Source organism: Myxocyprinus asiaticus, chromosome 28, assembly GCF_019703515.2.
Source record: "Myxocyprinus asiaticus isolate MX2 ecotype Aquarium Trade chromosome 28, UBuf_Myxa_2, whole genome shotgun sequence".
Classification (NCBI taxonomy): Eukaryota; Metazoa; Chordata; class Actinopteri; order Cypriniformes; family Catostomidae; genus Myxocyprinus; species Myxocyprinus asiaticus.
Window position 1 is genome coordinate 44,892,559 of NC_059371.1, and position 17,500 is coordinate 44,910,058.

Here is a 17,500-nt window from a genome sequence, read left to right on the forward strand (position 1 = left end):
ATTTGGTTGCTTAGGAGACCTGGCTGGAGTCACTCAGCACACCCTAGAGGGGTGGTAGTCAGCGTCAATAGTCACTGAGCTACCCAGGCCCCCAAATGGCAATCATTGTTTAGTGTTCGATTTATGAGAATTGACTTTTTTCTTCACAAAAACAAATTACGCTTGTAAAATGGGGTTTGATTATTATAGTGCAACACACTCAAACAAAGTCAATACCCAAAATCAACCTTCGAAATCATAAAAAAAAAAATTAGCTCAGTTTAAATGAGCTATAATAAAACAAGCCGTTTCTGAAATAAAAATAATAATATTTTTTATTATAAAATTTAACAGCATGACTTTTCAGCATGATTATTATTGCTTTCAAATGAATTTCGTGAATTGCTTGGAGCATCAACAAAGTTGAACTTTTAATCAAATCAGACAGCAGGTTTATAATAATCTACAATAAGACTCGTATTGCAGCGCACTTTGAACTTTAGACAGTACAAATACTGCTGTGAGTCAACAATACACATCTGAATGTCATAAAGACCATTAAATACTCTGGTGAACACACACAGTGAAACACACGGATATAAATGTACACACACACACACTAAACAGAGGCACACACTGCTGAACGCACAAACAGACAGAAACATATTTGGTCTTTGGAAAAGTAAACCGGTGCGTTCATTAAAGCAGCTGTTTTCAGTCTTCTGATTGGCTGAACAAACGTACAACCCTATACTTAAGAGCAAATAAGACACAATCAGCCAAACCATTTGCACGTTTGCTCAAATATTGTCAAGTTTGAGGTACATGTATGAAAAGAGATTGTAGAAAAAAACAGTATTTTTGTCTTGTTTTCCAGTAAAAATATCTAAACATCCTTTAAGCAAGAAAAATGGACTCAAGAAGCAAAATCTCTTGAATTACGTTTATTTTTTGTTCTTGTTTTAAGAGAAAACGTGTTGAGGTTTGTGCTTAAAACAAAACAACAATTATCATACACAGTTTTACTTCTCAAGTCAATTTATTTTTTACTGTAAAACAAGGCAGAAATACTGATGCAGTGTGTATGCTTGTGAAATAACCTACAGATAATCATGCGGAGACTTTGGTTTCAAATGCTACAGTGAATCTATTTCTCTACAAAGCAGAAACGGTTCTTGAAATAAACGACTAGTGATTGCTACAGCCGGACTGCAGTGACTTTGGTGCTTTGATGACTGTACTGTTATGTGCTTGTCGCTTATGCAGACGGCTGTGATCTCCAGTGAAAGATGGTGTTAGTTTGGTCATATCGCGCTGGTGTTGAATGTTTTCCATCAAGGCGAGTTTGTTGGGGAATTCTTCAGACTGCTGAGAGCCGCATGGATGCGGAAATGAAGTCGAGACTCCATAGAATAATCCTTATAATTCATCCTAGAGATACACATCAACATACAGTAAACTCTTATTTGTTAGTTTATTGGTTCCATGACCAACACACTGCTCTGTACACAAGACACTCAAAATTATTTTGTGTTTGTGTCCATCTAAAACTATTTTAAACAGCGATTTGCTTTTTTTTTTTTTACTATTATTAGGGCTGTCAACTGAAATTTTTGTATCAAATTAATTACATGATGTGCCAATTAATTAATCAGAATAATCACAATTAATTGCATATCAATATTTACTGGGCCCTCGAATAAATATAATTTAATATATAATAATAATAATAAAACATAAATATAATAAATAATCAATAGTATAATTCAGATAATTCAACTGTTACTCGAATTCCATAATGTGCAGATTAATTAATCCGAATAATCACAATTAATTGCATATCAATAATTACTGGGCCCTCGAATAAATATAATTTAATATATACTAATAATAAAAAACATAAATATAATAAATAATCAATAGTATAATTCAGATAATTCAACTTTTACTCGAATTCCATAATGTGCAGATTAATTCATCCGAATAATCACAATTAATTGCATATCAATAATTACTGGGCCCTCGAATAAAGATAATTTAATATATAATAATAATAATAAAACATAAATATAATAAATAATCAATAGTATAATTCAGATAATTCAACTTTTACTCGAATTCCATAATGTGCAGATTAATTCATCTGAATAATCACAATTAATTGCATATCAATAATTACTGGGCCCTCGAATAAATATAATTTAATATATAATAATAATAATAAAACATAAATATAATAAATAATCAATAGTATAATTCAGATAATTCAACTGTTACTCGAATTCCATAATGTGCAGATTAATTAATCCGAATAATCACAATTAATTGCATATCAATAATTACTGGGCCCTCGAATAAAGATAATTTAATATATAATAATAATAATAAAACATAAATATAATAAATAATCAATAGTATAATTCAGATAATTCAACTTTTACTCGAATTCCATAATGTGCAGATTAATTCATCCGAATAATCACAATTAATTGCATATCAATAATTACTGGGCCCTCGAATAAAGATAATTTAATATATAACAATAATAATAAAACATAAATATAATAAATAATCAATAGTATAATTCAGATAATTCAACTTTTACTCGAATTCCATAATGTGCAGATTAATTCATCCGAATAATCACAATTAATTGCATATCAATAATTACTGGGCCCTCGAATAAATATAATTTAATATATAATAATAATAATAAAACATAAATATAATAAATAATCAATAGTATAATTCAGATAATTCAACTTTTACTCGAATTCCATAATGTGCAGATTAATTCATCCGAATAATCACAATTAATTGCATATCAATAATTACTGGGCCCTCGAATAAAGATAATTTAATATATAACAATAATAATAAAACATAAATATAATAAATAATCAATAGTATAATTCAGATAATTCAACTTTTACTCGAATTCCATAATGTGCAGATTAATTCATCCGAATAATCACAATTAATTGCATATCAATAATTACTGGGCCCTCGAATAAATATAATTTAATATATAATAATAATAATAATAAAACATAAATATAATAAATAATCAATAGTATAGTTCAGATAATTCAACTTTTACTCGAATTCCATAATGTGCAGGTTAATTAATCCGAATAATCAATTAATTTAATAACAATATATACTGGGCCCTCAAATAAAGATAATTTAGTATATAATAATTAAAATAACAATAAATATAATGTATAATAAATATACAAATTCATATAATTACATTTTTAATTGAATTAATTGCATGATGTGCCGATTAATTAATCGTAATAATCACAGTTAATTGCATAATAATATTTACTGGACACCCAAATAAAGATAATTTAGTATTTAATAAAATAACTATAAATATAATATATAATAAATATTATAATTCAGATAATGCATTTTTTAATCAAATGAATCACACAATGTGCCGATCAATTAATCAGAATAATCACAATCAATTCAGTTATAATAAGAAAAAAAGCTCAAATCTGTTTGAATAAAAATCAACCCGATACATGAAAGTGCCTGAAGTTGAAGAAACACCTGTTTAAGTTTTAACCTAAAATCTGAAGTTAAAGGACACGGTATGTGTCAACTACCAACATATGGCAACTGAACTCACTTGGCGTCCTCGATGACTTGTGCAGCTTTGATGTAATCACCCTGCTGCTTATAGAGTAATCCCAGCTCATATAGAGTGAAAGGGATCAGGTAATGATCATAACGGATGCGCTTCTCACTGTAAACACACACACAATGGCATAGAGCCATTATAAAACGACTGCAAACATCTCGTGTTCGGATCTCTTTCCATTTCTGAACATTTGAGATCAAACTTGTGGCTGTTTTAATAGTGAAATAATGTGTGCCATTCAACACAAATGTTTTAAACTGTACATTTACATCATATTTATTATTTAAGTTGTAATATTTTAATCGGGCATGTGTTGATGAATTTGTTACAAGTGTCAAACATTAAAACATCAAATCAAAGAGGAAGTGTGTTTACCTGCTGATCACCTGCGTGAAGCACAGCTCTGCCTGCATTAACCGACCCAGATGCTTCAAACACAAACCTTTCAACATCTGAACCAAACACTGGTCATCAGGGTGATACTCCGAGGGGTCTGTGAACACACACACACACAAGTTCATTTACTGCAAGCTAACTGGTTGAGTTAGTACAGTAAGTTCAAGGCTCTTTCTCACTGGGATCGTTGCGCAGTTGCTCCTCTGCGCTCTCGATGGTGATCAGCAGACTCTCTGTGGCGTCTGCACGTTTCCCAACGATGGTGAAGCTGTTCCAGACATACATCATTTCCTATGTGGAGAATAAAAAAATATTTTTAAGGTCAGCAGTGTTGTAAATTAGGGGTGAGATGGGATGTACAATGAGGGTTTGTGTATGTGACGCACCAGTACAGGAATCACCAGTTTGACAGGCGTAGGTGACGAGTATCTGCGTGATTTCCTCACGGCAAACTTCTCAGTGGGGATGGACTTACCGGCCAAACGCTGCTTTAACCCCTCCACCTGCCTACAACATACACACACACACACATTAAACAAAACAAACAGGTCAAACCAGGGCTCAACAATAAGATTTTCTGCTTGCCTGACACTGCACCACAAAAAAAATTATCCATTTTATTTTTAATATTCAAAATATTTTTTTTTAACTATATTTCTCAATTTATTTTACATGTGATTGTAATTTTCAACCCATTCTTACTAATGCTTCTAAGACTATCACAAATCATTTTCACAATTTTCAATAAAACCTTGTCTGTTAGCCTATGGCAAGCCATTTTAACATTTAACCATGTGCAGGATATAAAAATATCTATAATAAAATTTTTACTGGTCAATTTTTAATATAATGCTAATTCCTGATATATTGGAATTACTAGAGGTGAAAATGATATTTTTTTTTAATCAATAATTATATTTGCATTAGTAAAAAATATTAAACATAACACCTGATATAAAAATTACGTCATTACTTGTGGGAATACCCATCCTTGATATCAGAAATCGATTTTCAACTTGTAAAATATGTCATTCTTGATATCTGCATTTTCACTAGTAAAATTTCACAATGATCTGTCATTCACTCCTGTTCAAAACACAATTACAAATATCGTGAATGATTTTGTTTTCTACTTGAAATTCCAGTTTACATAAGAATGTACTATTTACTATTAAAAAATAATTATATTGTTTCTAATGCAAATTTTCATTCCTGATATCAACAACTGAATTACTAATAACTAGTGAAAAAAAAATAAAAAATAAAAAAACAGATTTACAGATATCAAAAATGGTAATTTTATTGTTGATGACAGGATACTTGTATTTTTAACAATATAATTATTAATATCAAATATTTATTTTACGAGTAAGAAGTGCTTAGCTAATATTTTAAAATGGAATTCTAACTAGTAGTAAATTAATTATACAACCCCAATTTCGAAAAAGTTGTGATAGTAAGAAAAATGCTAATAAAAACAAAAAGCAGTGATTTGTAAATTATATTCACCCTTTGCTATATTGAAAGCACCACAACTACACATTATATGATGTTTTACCTTGTGAATTTCATTGTTTTTTTTTGTTTTTATGTACAGACATTTCAAATCAGATGATTGCAACATGCTAAAGAAAGTTGAAACGGAGCAATTTAAGTCTAATAACAATCTGACGAGTTGAAATAACAAGGCGATGTGAAACAGGAGATGTGAAACAGGTGAGGCAATCATATCATAGTATATAAGGAGACTCCAAAAACAGCCTAGACCCTCAAGAGCAAGGATCATTCAGGACTTGTCAATTTGCCAACAGATGCTTCTGCAAATAATCCAGCACTTTAAGAACAATGTTCCCCCAAAGACAAATTGGAAGGATTTGGGGTATTTTACCCTCTACAGTGCGCAATATAGTTAAAAGATTCAAGGAATCTGGTCAAATCTCGGTGCATAAAGGGCAAGACGAAAACCACTTATGAATGCACGTGATCTCTGATCCCTCAGACGTCACTATCTTAAAAAACATCATTCATCTGTTATGATATCATGAACATGGGCTTGGGATTACTTTAGTAAACCTTTGTTAGTCAACACCACTCGCCGCTGCATCCACAGATGCAAGTAAAGACTTTACTCTGCAAAGGAGAAGCCATACATCATCACTGTCCAGAAGCGCTGCCGACTTCTCTGGGCTCGGTCTCATCTTAGATGGAAAGTAGAACAGTGGAACTGTGTTTTTTGGTCCGACAAGTCCACATTTCAAATAGTTTTTGAAAAACACAGCCGTCGTGTTATCCGGGCCAAAGAGGAAAAGAGCCATCCAAGCTCTTATCAGCGTCAGGTCCAAAAGCCAGTGTCTGTATGGGCCAGGGGTGTGTCAGTGCCCATGGCATGTGTCACTCACACATCTGTGAGGGCACCATTAATGCAGACAGATATGTACACATTTTGGAGCAACATATACTGCCATCCAGCACCGTCTTTTCCAGGGACGTCCCGGCATTTTCAGCAGGACAACTTTAAACCACATACTGGTCGAATAAGCAGAGAGTGCGGGTGCTAGATTGGCCTGCCTGCAGTCCTGACCATCTCCAATTGAGAATGTGTGGTGCATTATTAAGCACACCATATGGCAACAAAGACCCCGTACAATTGTGCAGCTGAAGACCTGAATAATGGATGAATAGGGGAAGATTCCACTTTCTAAATTTAACAAACTTGTATTTTCAATGCCCAAATGCTTAATAAGTGTTATTAGAAGAAATGGTGATGTTTCACAGGGGTAAACACTCGACTGTCCCAACTTTTTTGGAGCGTGTTGCAATCATCTGATTTGAAATGACTGTACATTAAAAAAAACAATGAAATTCACAAGAACAAACATCATATAATGTGTAGTTGTAGAGCTTTCAATATAGCAAAGGGTGAATATAATTTACAGATCTAGCATTTTTCATACCGTCCCAACTTTTTCGGAATTGGGGTTGTAGATACAGTATCTGTAATTGCGTTCTGAACAGGAGTTAACAGCAGATAATAGTGAAATTTACAGATATCAAGAATTGCATTTTGTACTAGTTGAGATTCTATTTTTAATATCAATAATTGGTATTTCAATAAGTAATGATGTCATTTTTGTTGAAGAATGAATTATTTTTACTAGTGCTTAATTACTAACATAAAAAACAGCATTTTTACTTCAATTGTTGATATCTGGATATTTGTATTAGTAGCAATATAATTATTGATATCAAACACTAGTTTTACTAGTAAGAAGTACGTCGCTAATATTAGAAATGGAATTCCAACTAGAAAGAAATTAATTATGGGTATTTGTAATTGCATTTTAAACAGGGGTAAATAACAAATAATTGTGAAATTCTAATGAAAATGCAGTTACAGATATCAAAAATTATCTACATTCTTAACTAGTTGAAATTCTATTTTTTTATAACAAGAATATGAATTTCCTGACGTCATTTTTTTTTAAAAAGAATGAATGATTTTACTAGTGACTAGTAGATTTTACATAAAAATGTTTTTTTTTTTTACTGATTTTAATCAGTAAAAAAATATATATATTTTTTATGTTAGTAATTTGATATCTGTTGATATCAGGAATGGGAATTTTTATTAATAACAATATAATTATTAATAATAAAAAAATTATTCTTATTTTTTTATTTTTTTTTACCAGAAATTAGTCTATTGCTGATATGTGAAATTGGAATTCCAACGTAATAATTATAGTTAATAGTAAATAGTTAATAATTAGAGATCTATTAATAATTAATAATAGATCTCTGTAATTGCATTTTGACCAGGAGTAAGAAACAGATAACTGTGAAATTCTAGTAAAATGTAGTTACAGCATTTTTTACTAGTTGAAATTCTCTTTTAAATATCAAGAATGGGTATTTCCATGAGTAATTACATAATTTATTATAAAGAACGAATGTTTTTCATAGTCCAAACCTAATTACTAATATCAAGAATAATGTTTTAACTAGTAAAAATGTAATTGTAAATATCTATAATTCATCTCCTGCACTTGATTAAATGTCAAAAGGGCTTGCCATAGTCAGTCAGGTAGACAAATTTACCTTAGTGACAATTTTTTAAAACCATCCTCTCTATTCAACTATTCATAAGCAGGGACAGTTTATTAACTGTCATAAGTCTGCACAAGTTTACCAAGTGTCAATTCCAATTCAATATCTGTAGTGCTTTTCACAATACACGCTGTTACCAACAGCTTTTCAAAGACCTTAAAAACTTCACTGTGAGCACACCAAAGGAAATTCTCCTCATAGGACTCGCCTGAATAACTCCACTATATTATCTCCGGTCTTCTTCACATCTTCCTCTGACATCATACTGAGTATAGCAGCTTTCTGATACACATAGGTAGCCTGAAACGACATGTAACACACACACCTGATCTCAAACGCTGAACGTTTTTCTAAGAGTGAGTGTGTATTGTATGAGAGTGGATCTGTGTGTGTGTTACTTTAGACCAGCGGCTCTCTCTGCACAGCAGATCAGCGTATCGATACGCGTCTTTCCACTGCTGTTGGAACGAGTGACACCACATCAACTCCCAATAACACAGATGATGAATCTGACGCCACTGTTGCTGCGCTGAGATACACTCCTCAAACTTCAACACTGCCTGAGACACAGAAAGACAATCTTTTAGGTTTATTAGTAGCTTGGGTTTCTTGTGTAAGAAACACCATTGAAATCAAATTGGTTATGTCTTCGAAATAAAATGGCCTAAACATTTTATGTAAATGAAATAATATTTTCGCACTTTTTACAGCTTCATTGATAGAAATATTTTGCTCACAAGTGACATTTCCCTTGATTTTCCTTTATTTTGTCTCATTATTTCATCTCAAGCATGCTCTTCACTGACACTTTTGTCCACTTGTTTAAAACGTTTTTATGTGACCTTTACGGTGACTCGGAGTACAGGGTGGGAATTAAAAAAAATGTCTGGAATAGTTTTGAGTGCTCTCGCAAAACGCTGACCATGGTTTTACTACATTAACCATATTTTAACCATGATACTCATAGTTAAACCATAGTAATAATAAAGTAAAACAAAAACTATGGTAGTAAACATCATAATTGTGTTGTTATTATGGTTTTACTATAAATAGCTAGTATTTGTAGAAAAACCATGGTTATTATATGCATACAGTATACTTTATTACAACCATGCTTACTTTTCATAGTTACTACAATATTACTATAGTAATGATTTTTTGCCAAAAATCAGTTACTTCAATCGTGGTTACTAAAGCATTACTATTGTAAAACCATGCTCCCGCAAAAAACATGGAACTGTCATGCTAACTACTACAGTAAAGCATCAGTTTTACTACAGAAACAGAAATAGTTAAACTATGGTATTTGTGGTAAAACCATAGTAACCACACAATTATAATTTTCATAACCATTGCTTTCTTTTTTCCTTTATTATTACTATGGTTTCACTATGAATATCATGTTATAATATGGTTACTGTAGTAAAACCATGATATTGCGAGGAAATGCAAAACTTATTGTGAGGGAACGCAAAATATTGAGAGGGAGCGCAAAAGTTATTGCGAGGGAACGCAAAACTTATTGTGAGGGAACGCAAAATACTGAGAGGGAGCGCAAAAGTTATTGCGAGGGAACGCAAAACTTATTGTAAGGGAATGCAAACTATTGCAAGGGAATGCAAAACTTATTGCGAGGGAATGCAAAATATTGCGAGGGAATGCAAACTATTGTGAGGGAATGCAAAATATTACGAGGGAATGCAAAATATTGAGAGGGAACGCAAAAGTTATTGCAAGGGAATGCAAAATATTGTGAGGGAATGCACACTATTGCGAAGGAAACAAACTATTGCAACTGAATGCAAACTATTGCGAGAGAATGCAAAACTTATTGCGAGGGAACGCAAAACTTATTGCGAAGAAATGCAAAACTTATTGCAAGGGAACGCAAAACTTATTGCGAAGGAATGCAAACTATAGTGAAGGAACGCAAAACTTATTGCGAGGAAATGCTAAATATTGTGAAGGAATGCACACTATTGCAACTGAATGCAAACTATTGCGAGAGAACGCAAAACTTATTGCGAGGGAACGCAAAATATTGTGAGGGAACGCAAAATATTGTGAGGGAATGCAAAACTTATTGCGAAGAAATGCAAAACTTATTGCGAAGGAACAAAACTTATTGTGAGGAAATGCAAAATATTGTGAAGGAATGCACACTATTGCGAAGGAAACAAACTATTGCAACTGAATGCAAACTATTGCGAGAGAATGCAAAACTTATTGCGAAGGAATGCAAAACTTATTGCGAAGGAATGCAAAACTTATTGCGAGGGAATGCAAACTATTGCGAGGGAACGCAAAACTTATTGCGAGGGAATGCAAAACTTATTGCGAGGGAATGCAAAACTTATTGCGAAGAAATGCAAAACTTATTGCGAGGGAACGCAAAACTTATTGCGAAGAAATGCAAAACTTATTGCAAGGGAACGCAAAACTTATTGCGAAGGAATGCAAACTATAGTGAAGGAACGCAAAACTTATTGCGAGGAAATGCTAAATATTGTGAAGGAATGCACACTATTGCAACTGAATGCAAACTATTGCGAGAGAACGCAAAACTTATTGCGAGGGAACGCAAAATATTGTGAGGGAACGCAAAATATTGTGAGGGAATGCAAAACTTATTGCGAAGAAATGCAAAACTTATTGCGAAGGAACAAAACTTATTATGAGGAAATGCAAAATATTGTGAAGGAATGCACACTATTGCGAAGGAAACAAACTATTGCAACTGAATGCAAACTATTGCGAGAGAATGCAAAACTTATTGCGAAGGAATGCAAAACTTATTGCGAAGAAATGCAAAACTTATTGCGAGGGAATGCAAACTATTGCGAGGGAACGCAAGACTTATTGCGAGGGAATGCAAAACTTATTGCGAGGGAATGCAAAACTTATTGCGAGGGAACGCAAAACTTATTGCGAAGAAATGCAAAACTTATTGCAAGGGAACGCAAAACTTATTGCGAAGGAATGCAAACTATAGTGAAGGAACGCAAAACTTATTGCGAGGAAATGCTAAATATTGTGAAGGAATGCACACTATTGCAACTGAATGCAAACTATTGCGAGAGAACGCAAAACTTATTGCGAGGGAACGCAAAATATTGTGAGGGAATGCAAAATATTGTGAGGGAATGCAAAACTTATTGCGAAGAAATGCAAAACTTATTGTGAAGGAACAAAACTTATTGTGAGGAAATGCAAAATATTGTGAAGGAATGCACACTATAGTGAAGGAACGAGGGAACGCAAAATATTACAAGGGAATGCAAACTATTGTGAGGGAATGCAAAACTATTGCAACTGAACACATACTATTGAGAGGGAACCCAAAACTTATTGCAAAAAAACGCAAAACTTATTGCGAAGGAACGCAAAACTTATTGCGAAGGAAACGCAAAACTTATTGCAACTGAATGCAAACTATAGTGAAGGAACGAGGGAACGCAAAATATTACAAGGGAATGCAAACTATTGTGAGGGAATGCAAAACTATTGCAACCGAACACATACTATTGAGAGGGAACCCAAAACTTATTGCAAAAAAACGCAAAACTTATTGCAAAAGAACTATATGAGGGAACGCAAAACTTATTGTTAAGAAACACAAAACTATTTAAGAAAACAATTTCAGCTCTGCAGACCTTCATATAACAAAAAAGAAAAAAGTTGAAATCTGTTTTTAATAAAAATCAAACCCTGGGACATGAAAGTGCGTGAAGTTAACATTAATATAAGTAACAGAATATGCTGATGTCATCAAACAAGCTCTCACCTTCTCAAAGTTCCCTTGCAGTAAGGCAATCCTCGCCGAGTAAAACAGGATGATTGAGCCCTGCATAAAAAACACAAACATTTCAATTAATTAAACAGCACATGTGGATCTGTATAATATAATTTTATATAATGCTTTGTGTTGAGTGTGTGTGTTCTTACGCTAGGGAATTTTTCTACATACGGCTCTAACAGAGCTTCTGCCTCCACCAGATTCCCCTCACCAGTGCCTGAAACACACACACACACAAATAAATAAATATTTCATCAGATACATTTTGCTTTTCATGAGAAAAACATAATAACATCAGTCTGTCTGTTGAAAGTCACCACCTGTGTGACTAACTGAGCGGAAAATGTTAATAACTAACTTATAAAGGGAAACAAAGGAGCGTTTCAGAAAAAGACACAGAAGTCAAGAAAGCTACATTTTTCACTGAGCTGCTTTCAAATGTCAACTTTTTTCTGGCATAATGGAGACATTTGTAGATTTAAAAAGTGCAGTTGATTAAATCTATTAAATACAAGCATTGATATATTACTATCTGACATACAAATGGAAATAAATCCTGACAATCTCTAGAAATTACTTGTAAAAAACTAAATCTGTATCCAGTGATCAGAAACAACTGGAAAAGTCATGGAAGTTCAGTGGTCAGTTTGTTGCTGTGGGAACCCTGGATAATTTTGTTCTCACTGAAACTGAAAATGCAGCATGAAGCCACAAAAATTACAGACAACAGAGTTGCGTTTCATATTATATTTATACAGGATGCAGTTTGACACACATTTTAGCATCGGACAACCAAACAAAACACGGAAGACAATTAGCATTTACAAGCCATGGGCTGCCTCAGGAATTTTCAATGGGTTTTTATAATAGCAGTTTTCGATTAATGAATAAAATAAGGCCTGAGTTTAAAATTACTTGAAGAGACTTTCACATTTTGTTCTAGAACATAAATTATACACAGTCAGACCTCAAACGTGAATTTTAAAGCTACAGTGTTTTTTAAAAATGCATGTTGCTATCACAACGCTAACTAAGGACTACAACTACCATTAGCACGTAAGCTACGTGCTTTACAAAATGGACGACTGTTGTAGTCCTTATTTAGCGACGAGTTAGCAAAATAACAGCTTTTAAATCCATCATCGAGGTATGACTGTGTGCAATTTATGTTCTAGAACAAAAAGTGAAAGTCTCTAAGTAATTTCACCACAGATCTTATTTAACTCTGTGGTGATGTGGGCGTGGCCGAGCGACGACTGTGGAGAGCGAGGCCGGGAGTGGAAGAATGGTAAGGATTGACACCTGTGGGAAATGATCTCTAACAGCTGTTTGTGTTTCCTGAGGCTTACATCGAGCTGTTTGAGTGGATGGCCTAGGCGTGGAAGTGGCCGAACACACAGTGGGCGGTCCGCCTACTGCCGCTGCTGACTGGGGAAGCCCAGCACATGGCCCATCTACTTCCGGTCAACAACCTCCTGGTGTACGAGGATCTGAATAGAGCCATCTTGCAGCCCGTTCACCTTCTCCCGACAGCTCCGTGGTGCCTGCCGAAGGTGGATGCTGGCTGGAGATCGCGACGCTGAGGAGATACTCGATCTGGTGGTACTGGAGCAGTTCAACGCATGACTACCGAAAGGGACAGCGGTGTGTGTCCAGTGCCACCGACCGGCGTCGCTGGATGGGGCAGTCCAACTGGCTCAAGACCATATGGCGGCATATTCGGGGGCCGGCAAGCCCTCTTCTCTTTCTCTCTCTCCCTCCCTCCTTCCCCTCATCCTGTTCCTGTTCCCCAGAAATGGGGAATTCCTACCCGTTCATCCTGCCGGTTTCCCCTAATCCTCTCCACTCTCCCCCACAGGCTAGTGAATCCGCTGCCGTGGGTGTAGGTGGGAAGTCTTAGCCGGTCTGCTGGAGTGGCGGGGAACCTGGGCATTTCCAGGACCGATGCCCCAAGATGGAGTTGGAGACATTGGTCTGGGTCCCCGATACGCCACAGGCTGCCCCGATTGAGCAGGAGCATACCGGACACCTGTGAGTATTAAGGGGGGTTCATATCAAGCCTTGGTGGATTCAGGTTGTAATCAAACCTCCATTCATCAAAGCTTGGTTCAATCCGAGGCTTTGGATACAAGCTGGCGGGTGAAGGAAAGGTGTGTGCACAGGGATATCCAAAGTTACCCTGTAGTCACTATTCACTTTCAGGGAGAAAAACATAGTGTCGAGGCTGCAGTTCATTCCCGCCTCACCCGTCTACTAATCTTGGGAATGAATTAGCCGGCATTTCCTACCTTATTAAGGGGAATGTGTGTGGATGGGTCCTGCAAAAAAGCGTATTGGTGTGTGGTGTGTGACTCGCTGGCTGGGGAGGTGGAGCCAGGGCCATCTACATCAGCTCCACATCAGCAGGACGTAAGGGAGGGGGAAGTCTTGGCTTCCCCAGCCCTTAGAGGATTCCCTGCTGGGGATTTCCCTCTGGAGCAGACACAAGACGAGACCTTTAGGCACGCCTTTGACCAAGTGACAGTGATTGATGGTCAACGCCTACAGCCAGTCATTGCACTCGCATATCCATATTTTTTAATTATCAAGGATCGGTTGTATCGAGTGATGCAGGACACTCAGACAAAGAAGGATACAACCCAATTTTTAATACTGCAGAGCCATCGGGAAATGTTATTCCAGGTGGCTCATTATAATCCGATGGCGGGTTGGACCAGAGGTGAACTTAAAAGCCACCGATCGAGTCACCCCGGTCACTTGCAGAGACCACCTCTCACCATCACAAGTCACGGAGGTTGGCAGGTTGCAAGGAGAATTCTCCAACATGTTCTCACCACTGCAAATCTCATAGAGCACCATATCAAACAACCCTAGGGGTAGTGGCAGCCGTCTCTTCCGATTACCTGAACACCAAAAAAAAAGTGGTTCGGGAACAATTAAAGGCCATTCTAGATATGGGGGTAATAGAAGAATCCCACAGTGACTGGGCCAGCCTGGTGGTGCTGGTTTTGAAGAGTGATGGTTCGGTCCGTTTCTGTGTGGATTATAGAAAAGTCAATGTGGTGTCTAAATTTGATGCATACCCAAAGCCTCGGATTGCTTGATCAGTTAGGCATGGCTCACTTTTATTCTACACTGAATTTAACAAAGGGATATTGGCAGATCCCCTTAACTCCTATGTCCCGTGAAAAGACGGCATTTTCCACACCACTCGGATTACACAAATTCATGACGCTTCCATTCGGTTTGTTCAGGGCCCTGGCTATGTTTCAGCGGCTCATGAACCAAATCCTCAGACTGCACGCTTCATATGGCGCTCCCTATCTGGATGATATCATTATTTAATGATTGGGAGCGGCACCTGCAGCATCTGAGGGCTGTCCTGAGGTCGTTGAGACGAGCAAGACTTACAGCAAACCTAAAGAAGTGCACAATTGGGCAGGTGGAAGTATGGTATCTGGGCTTCCACTTGGGTCACGGGAAGGTGTGGCCCCCAATTGATAAAACCACAGCAATTGCAGCCTGCCCGAGACCTAAGACCAAAAAGAGGTGAGACAGTTCCTAGGGCTGGCTGGCTATTATTGTAGGTTTGTGCCAAACTATTCGACTGTCACCAGCCCGCTGACTGATCTTACTGAAAAGAGGGCACCAGATCCGGTCCAGTGGATGGAGCCGTGTCAGCAGGCGTTCATGCAGGTGAAAGCTGCACTTTGCAGCAGGCCGTTATTGCACTCTCTTGACTTCTCTCTCCATTTATCTTGCAGACAGATGCATCAGACAGGGGGTTGGGAGTGGTGCTGTCCCATTTGGTGGAGGAGCGCACCATGCTGTACATTAGTCCCAAACTCTCACTGAGGGAGACTAGGTACAACATGATTGAGAAGGAATGTTTGGCCATCAAGTGGGCGGTCCTCACCCTCCGGTACTATCTGTTGTGGCATGCTTTCACACTCTGTTCGGACCACATCCACTCAAGTGGCTCCATCGCATGAAGGATACCAACACGTAGATCACCCGTTGGTAACTGGCTCTCCAGCCTTTTAAGTTCGAGGTGGTCCACAGGCTGGAGGCACAGATGGCTGTGGCGGATATCCTCCCTAGAAATGGGGGGGAGTAAGTGACAGGCTGGATGGCTCCTCGGCCTGAGTTGGGCGATGGGGGTATGTGGTGATGTGGGCGTGGCCGAGCGACGTCTGTGGAGAGCGAGGTCGGGAGAGGAAGAACGGCTCCCGCTTCCTCATTCGGAGAGTTAAAGAACCTCGTCACAAACACATTATTCGAAAATTCCTTTTCTAAAATCCCATAGGAAATTCCTGATGCGAATTAGCCTTCCGGGTTTGTCTACAAATTGACGTCACCACTGAACAGCTCTAAAAACGTGATCTCAGTATAGAGTGTGTTATTGTATATTGTGTTGTGTAGTTACCCAGTATGAGACAGACGTAAGTGTGGTAAAACAGCAGCGTCAGAATACACAGTATAGATCTGAGACTGTGACTGCTGGCGCCGTCTCGCAACTGAGACAAACCAAACTCCTGCAGAACATACACAACCATTAGTGTGAGTGGGTGCGAGTGTGCATATGTGGAGTTGTGTGTTACTCACTCTCTTTCCTGAGAAGCCGATGAACTCCAGCAGTCGAAGGATTCGTGCAGGTAAAAGAGACAGCATCTGACAACACAACACAAACACTGTAGTTCGACAGTAAGCTTTAACACTATTCAGTTGCTGTTTTAATGATTCTCACAGTGAACACTGGAAACTCAATATCCCAGCATTCCTGAACTGCATGTCCCACTAACTGACCAGATTGAAAGAGCCAATCCCCATCTTGACTCCGCCCTCAAACTGTTTGAAGGCCTCGTTGTCTCCGCCCTCTCCCTGAGACATGTTCAAAACACTCTGGCAGTCCCTGAAAACACACACACACAGATACACACAATAATAACAAACACATATCATTAAAAATACAATACATATTATGGGGGGGCAACGAGGAAATAATTATATAAAATCTGAATATATAAATGTAAATCCTGAGTATATACTTGCAAGTCTGAAAACACTGCATCTTTTGTGTTATTTTGACCAGTTTTCATTTATTGCAAATAAATGCACTAAATGACAATATTATATATAATACATATACACATTATATCGACACAATAACCCAAACAGGCATATTTTACATATGTCAAATTGCCTTGTTTTGATAAGCTTCACAAATCAAAATATTATTTTAATGTAATATATAACATTAATGTTCATCTAAATACAGGAAGCGGCATCAGTGAGTTTTGTACGAATTTCAGACTCACTTGTAGATTTGATAACTTGTGCGTATTTTGATTCCTCCTTTAATAAAACTAATCATGTTTTCATCCTGAAATAAACAGAAAACATTAATACAAGAGAGACAGGATACTACATAAAAGCCTTTTCATTTATCTTTATCATTATTACTAATTATACAAATGAACTAAATGACAAAATTAATACTATTTTTACTATTAACTTAAAAATAACTATTATCATAGTAACTATTACGAAGTCCTCTTTACAGTAATTAT

The 17,500-nt window shown here is 36.5% G+C and overlaps 1 protein-coding gene across 1 annotated transcript in view; it reads right to left on the bottom strand.

The window, feature by feature from the left end:
• Window positions 1-17,500, bottom strand: part of LOC127419329 (tetratricopeptide repeat protein 39B-like) — a 30,884-nt gene that overhangs the window by 2,547 nt on the left and 10,837 nt on the right. Inside the window, exons 7-19 of the mRNA XM_051660678.1 lie at window positions 17,249-17,313; window positions 16,737-16,842; window positions 16,536-16,601; window positions 16,357-16,465; window positions 12,080-12,147; window positions 11,919-11,978; window positions 8,533-8,694; window positions 8,343-8,434; window positions 4,414-4,534; window positions 4,207-4,318; window positions 4,007-4,124; window positions 3,620-3,736; window positions 1-1,410 (exon numbers count right to left, since the gene is read on the bottom strand). The exon at window positions 1-1,410 is cut by the window's left edge and continues 2,547 nt beyond it. Of these exons, the coding sequence (XP_051516638.1) occupies window positions 1,314-1,410; window positions 3,620-3,736; window positions 4,007-4,124; window positions 4,207-4,318; window positions 4,414-4,534; window positions 8,343-8,434; window positions 8,533-8,694; window positions 11,919-11,978; window positions 12,080-12,147; window positions 16,357-16,465; window positions 16,536-16,601; window positions 16,737-16,842; window positions 17,249-17,313 (1,293 nt within the window). The 3' untranslated portion in view covers window positions 1-1,313. The remainder of the gene's footprint in view (window positions 1,411-3,619; window positions 3,737-4,006; window positions 4,125-4,206; window positions 4,319-4,413; window positions 4,535-8,342; window positions 8,435-8,532; window positions 8,695-11,918; window positions 11,979-12,079; window positions 12,148-16,356; window positions 16,466-16,535; window positions 16,602-16,736; window positions 16,843-17,248; window positions 17,314-17,500) is intronic.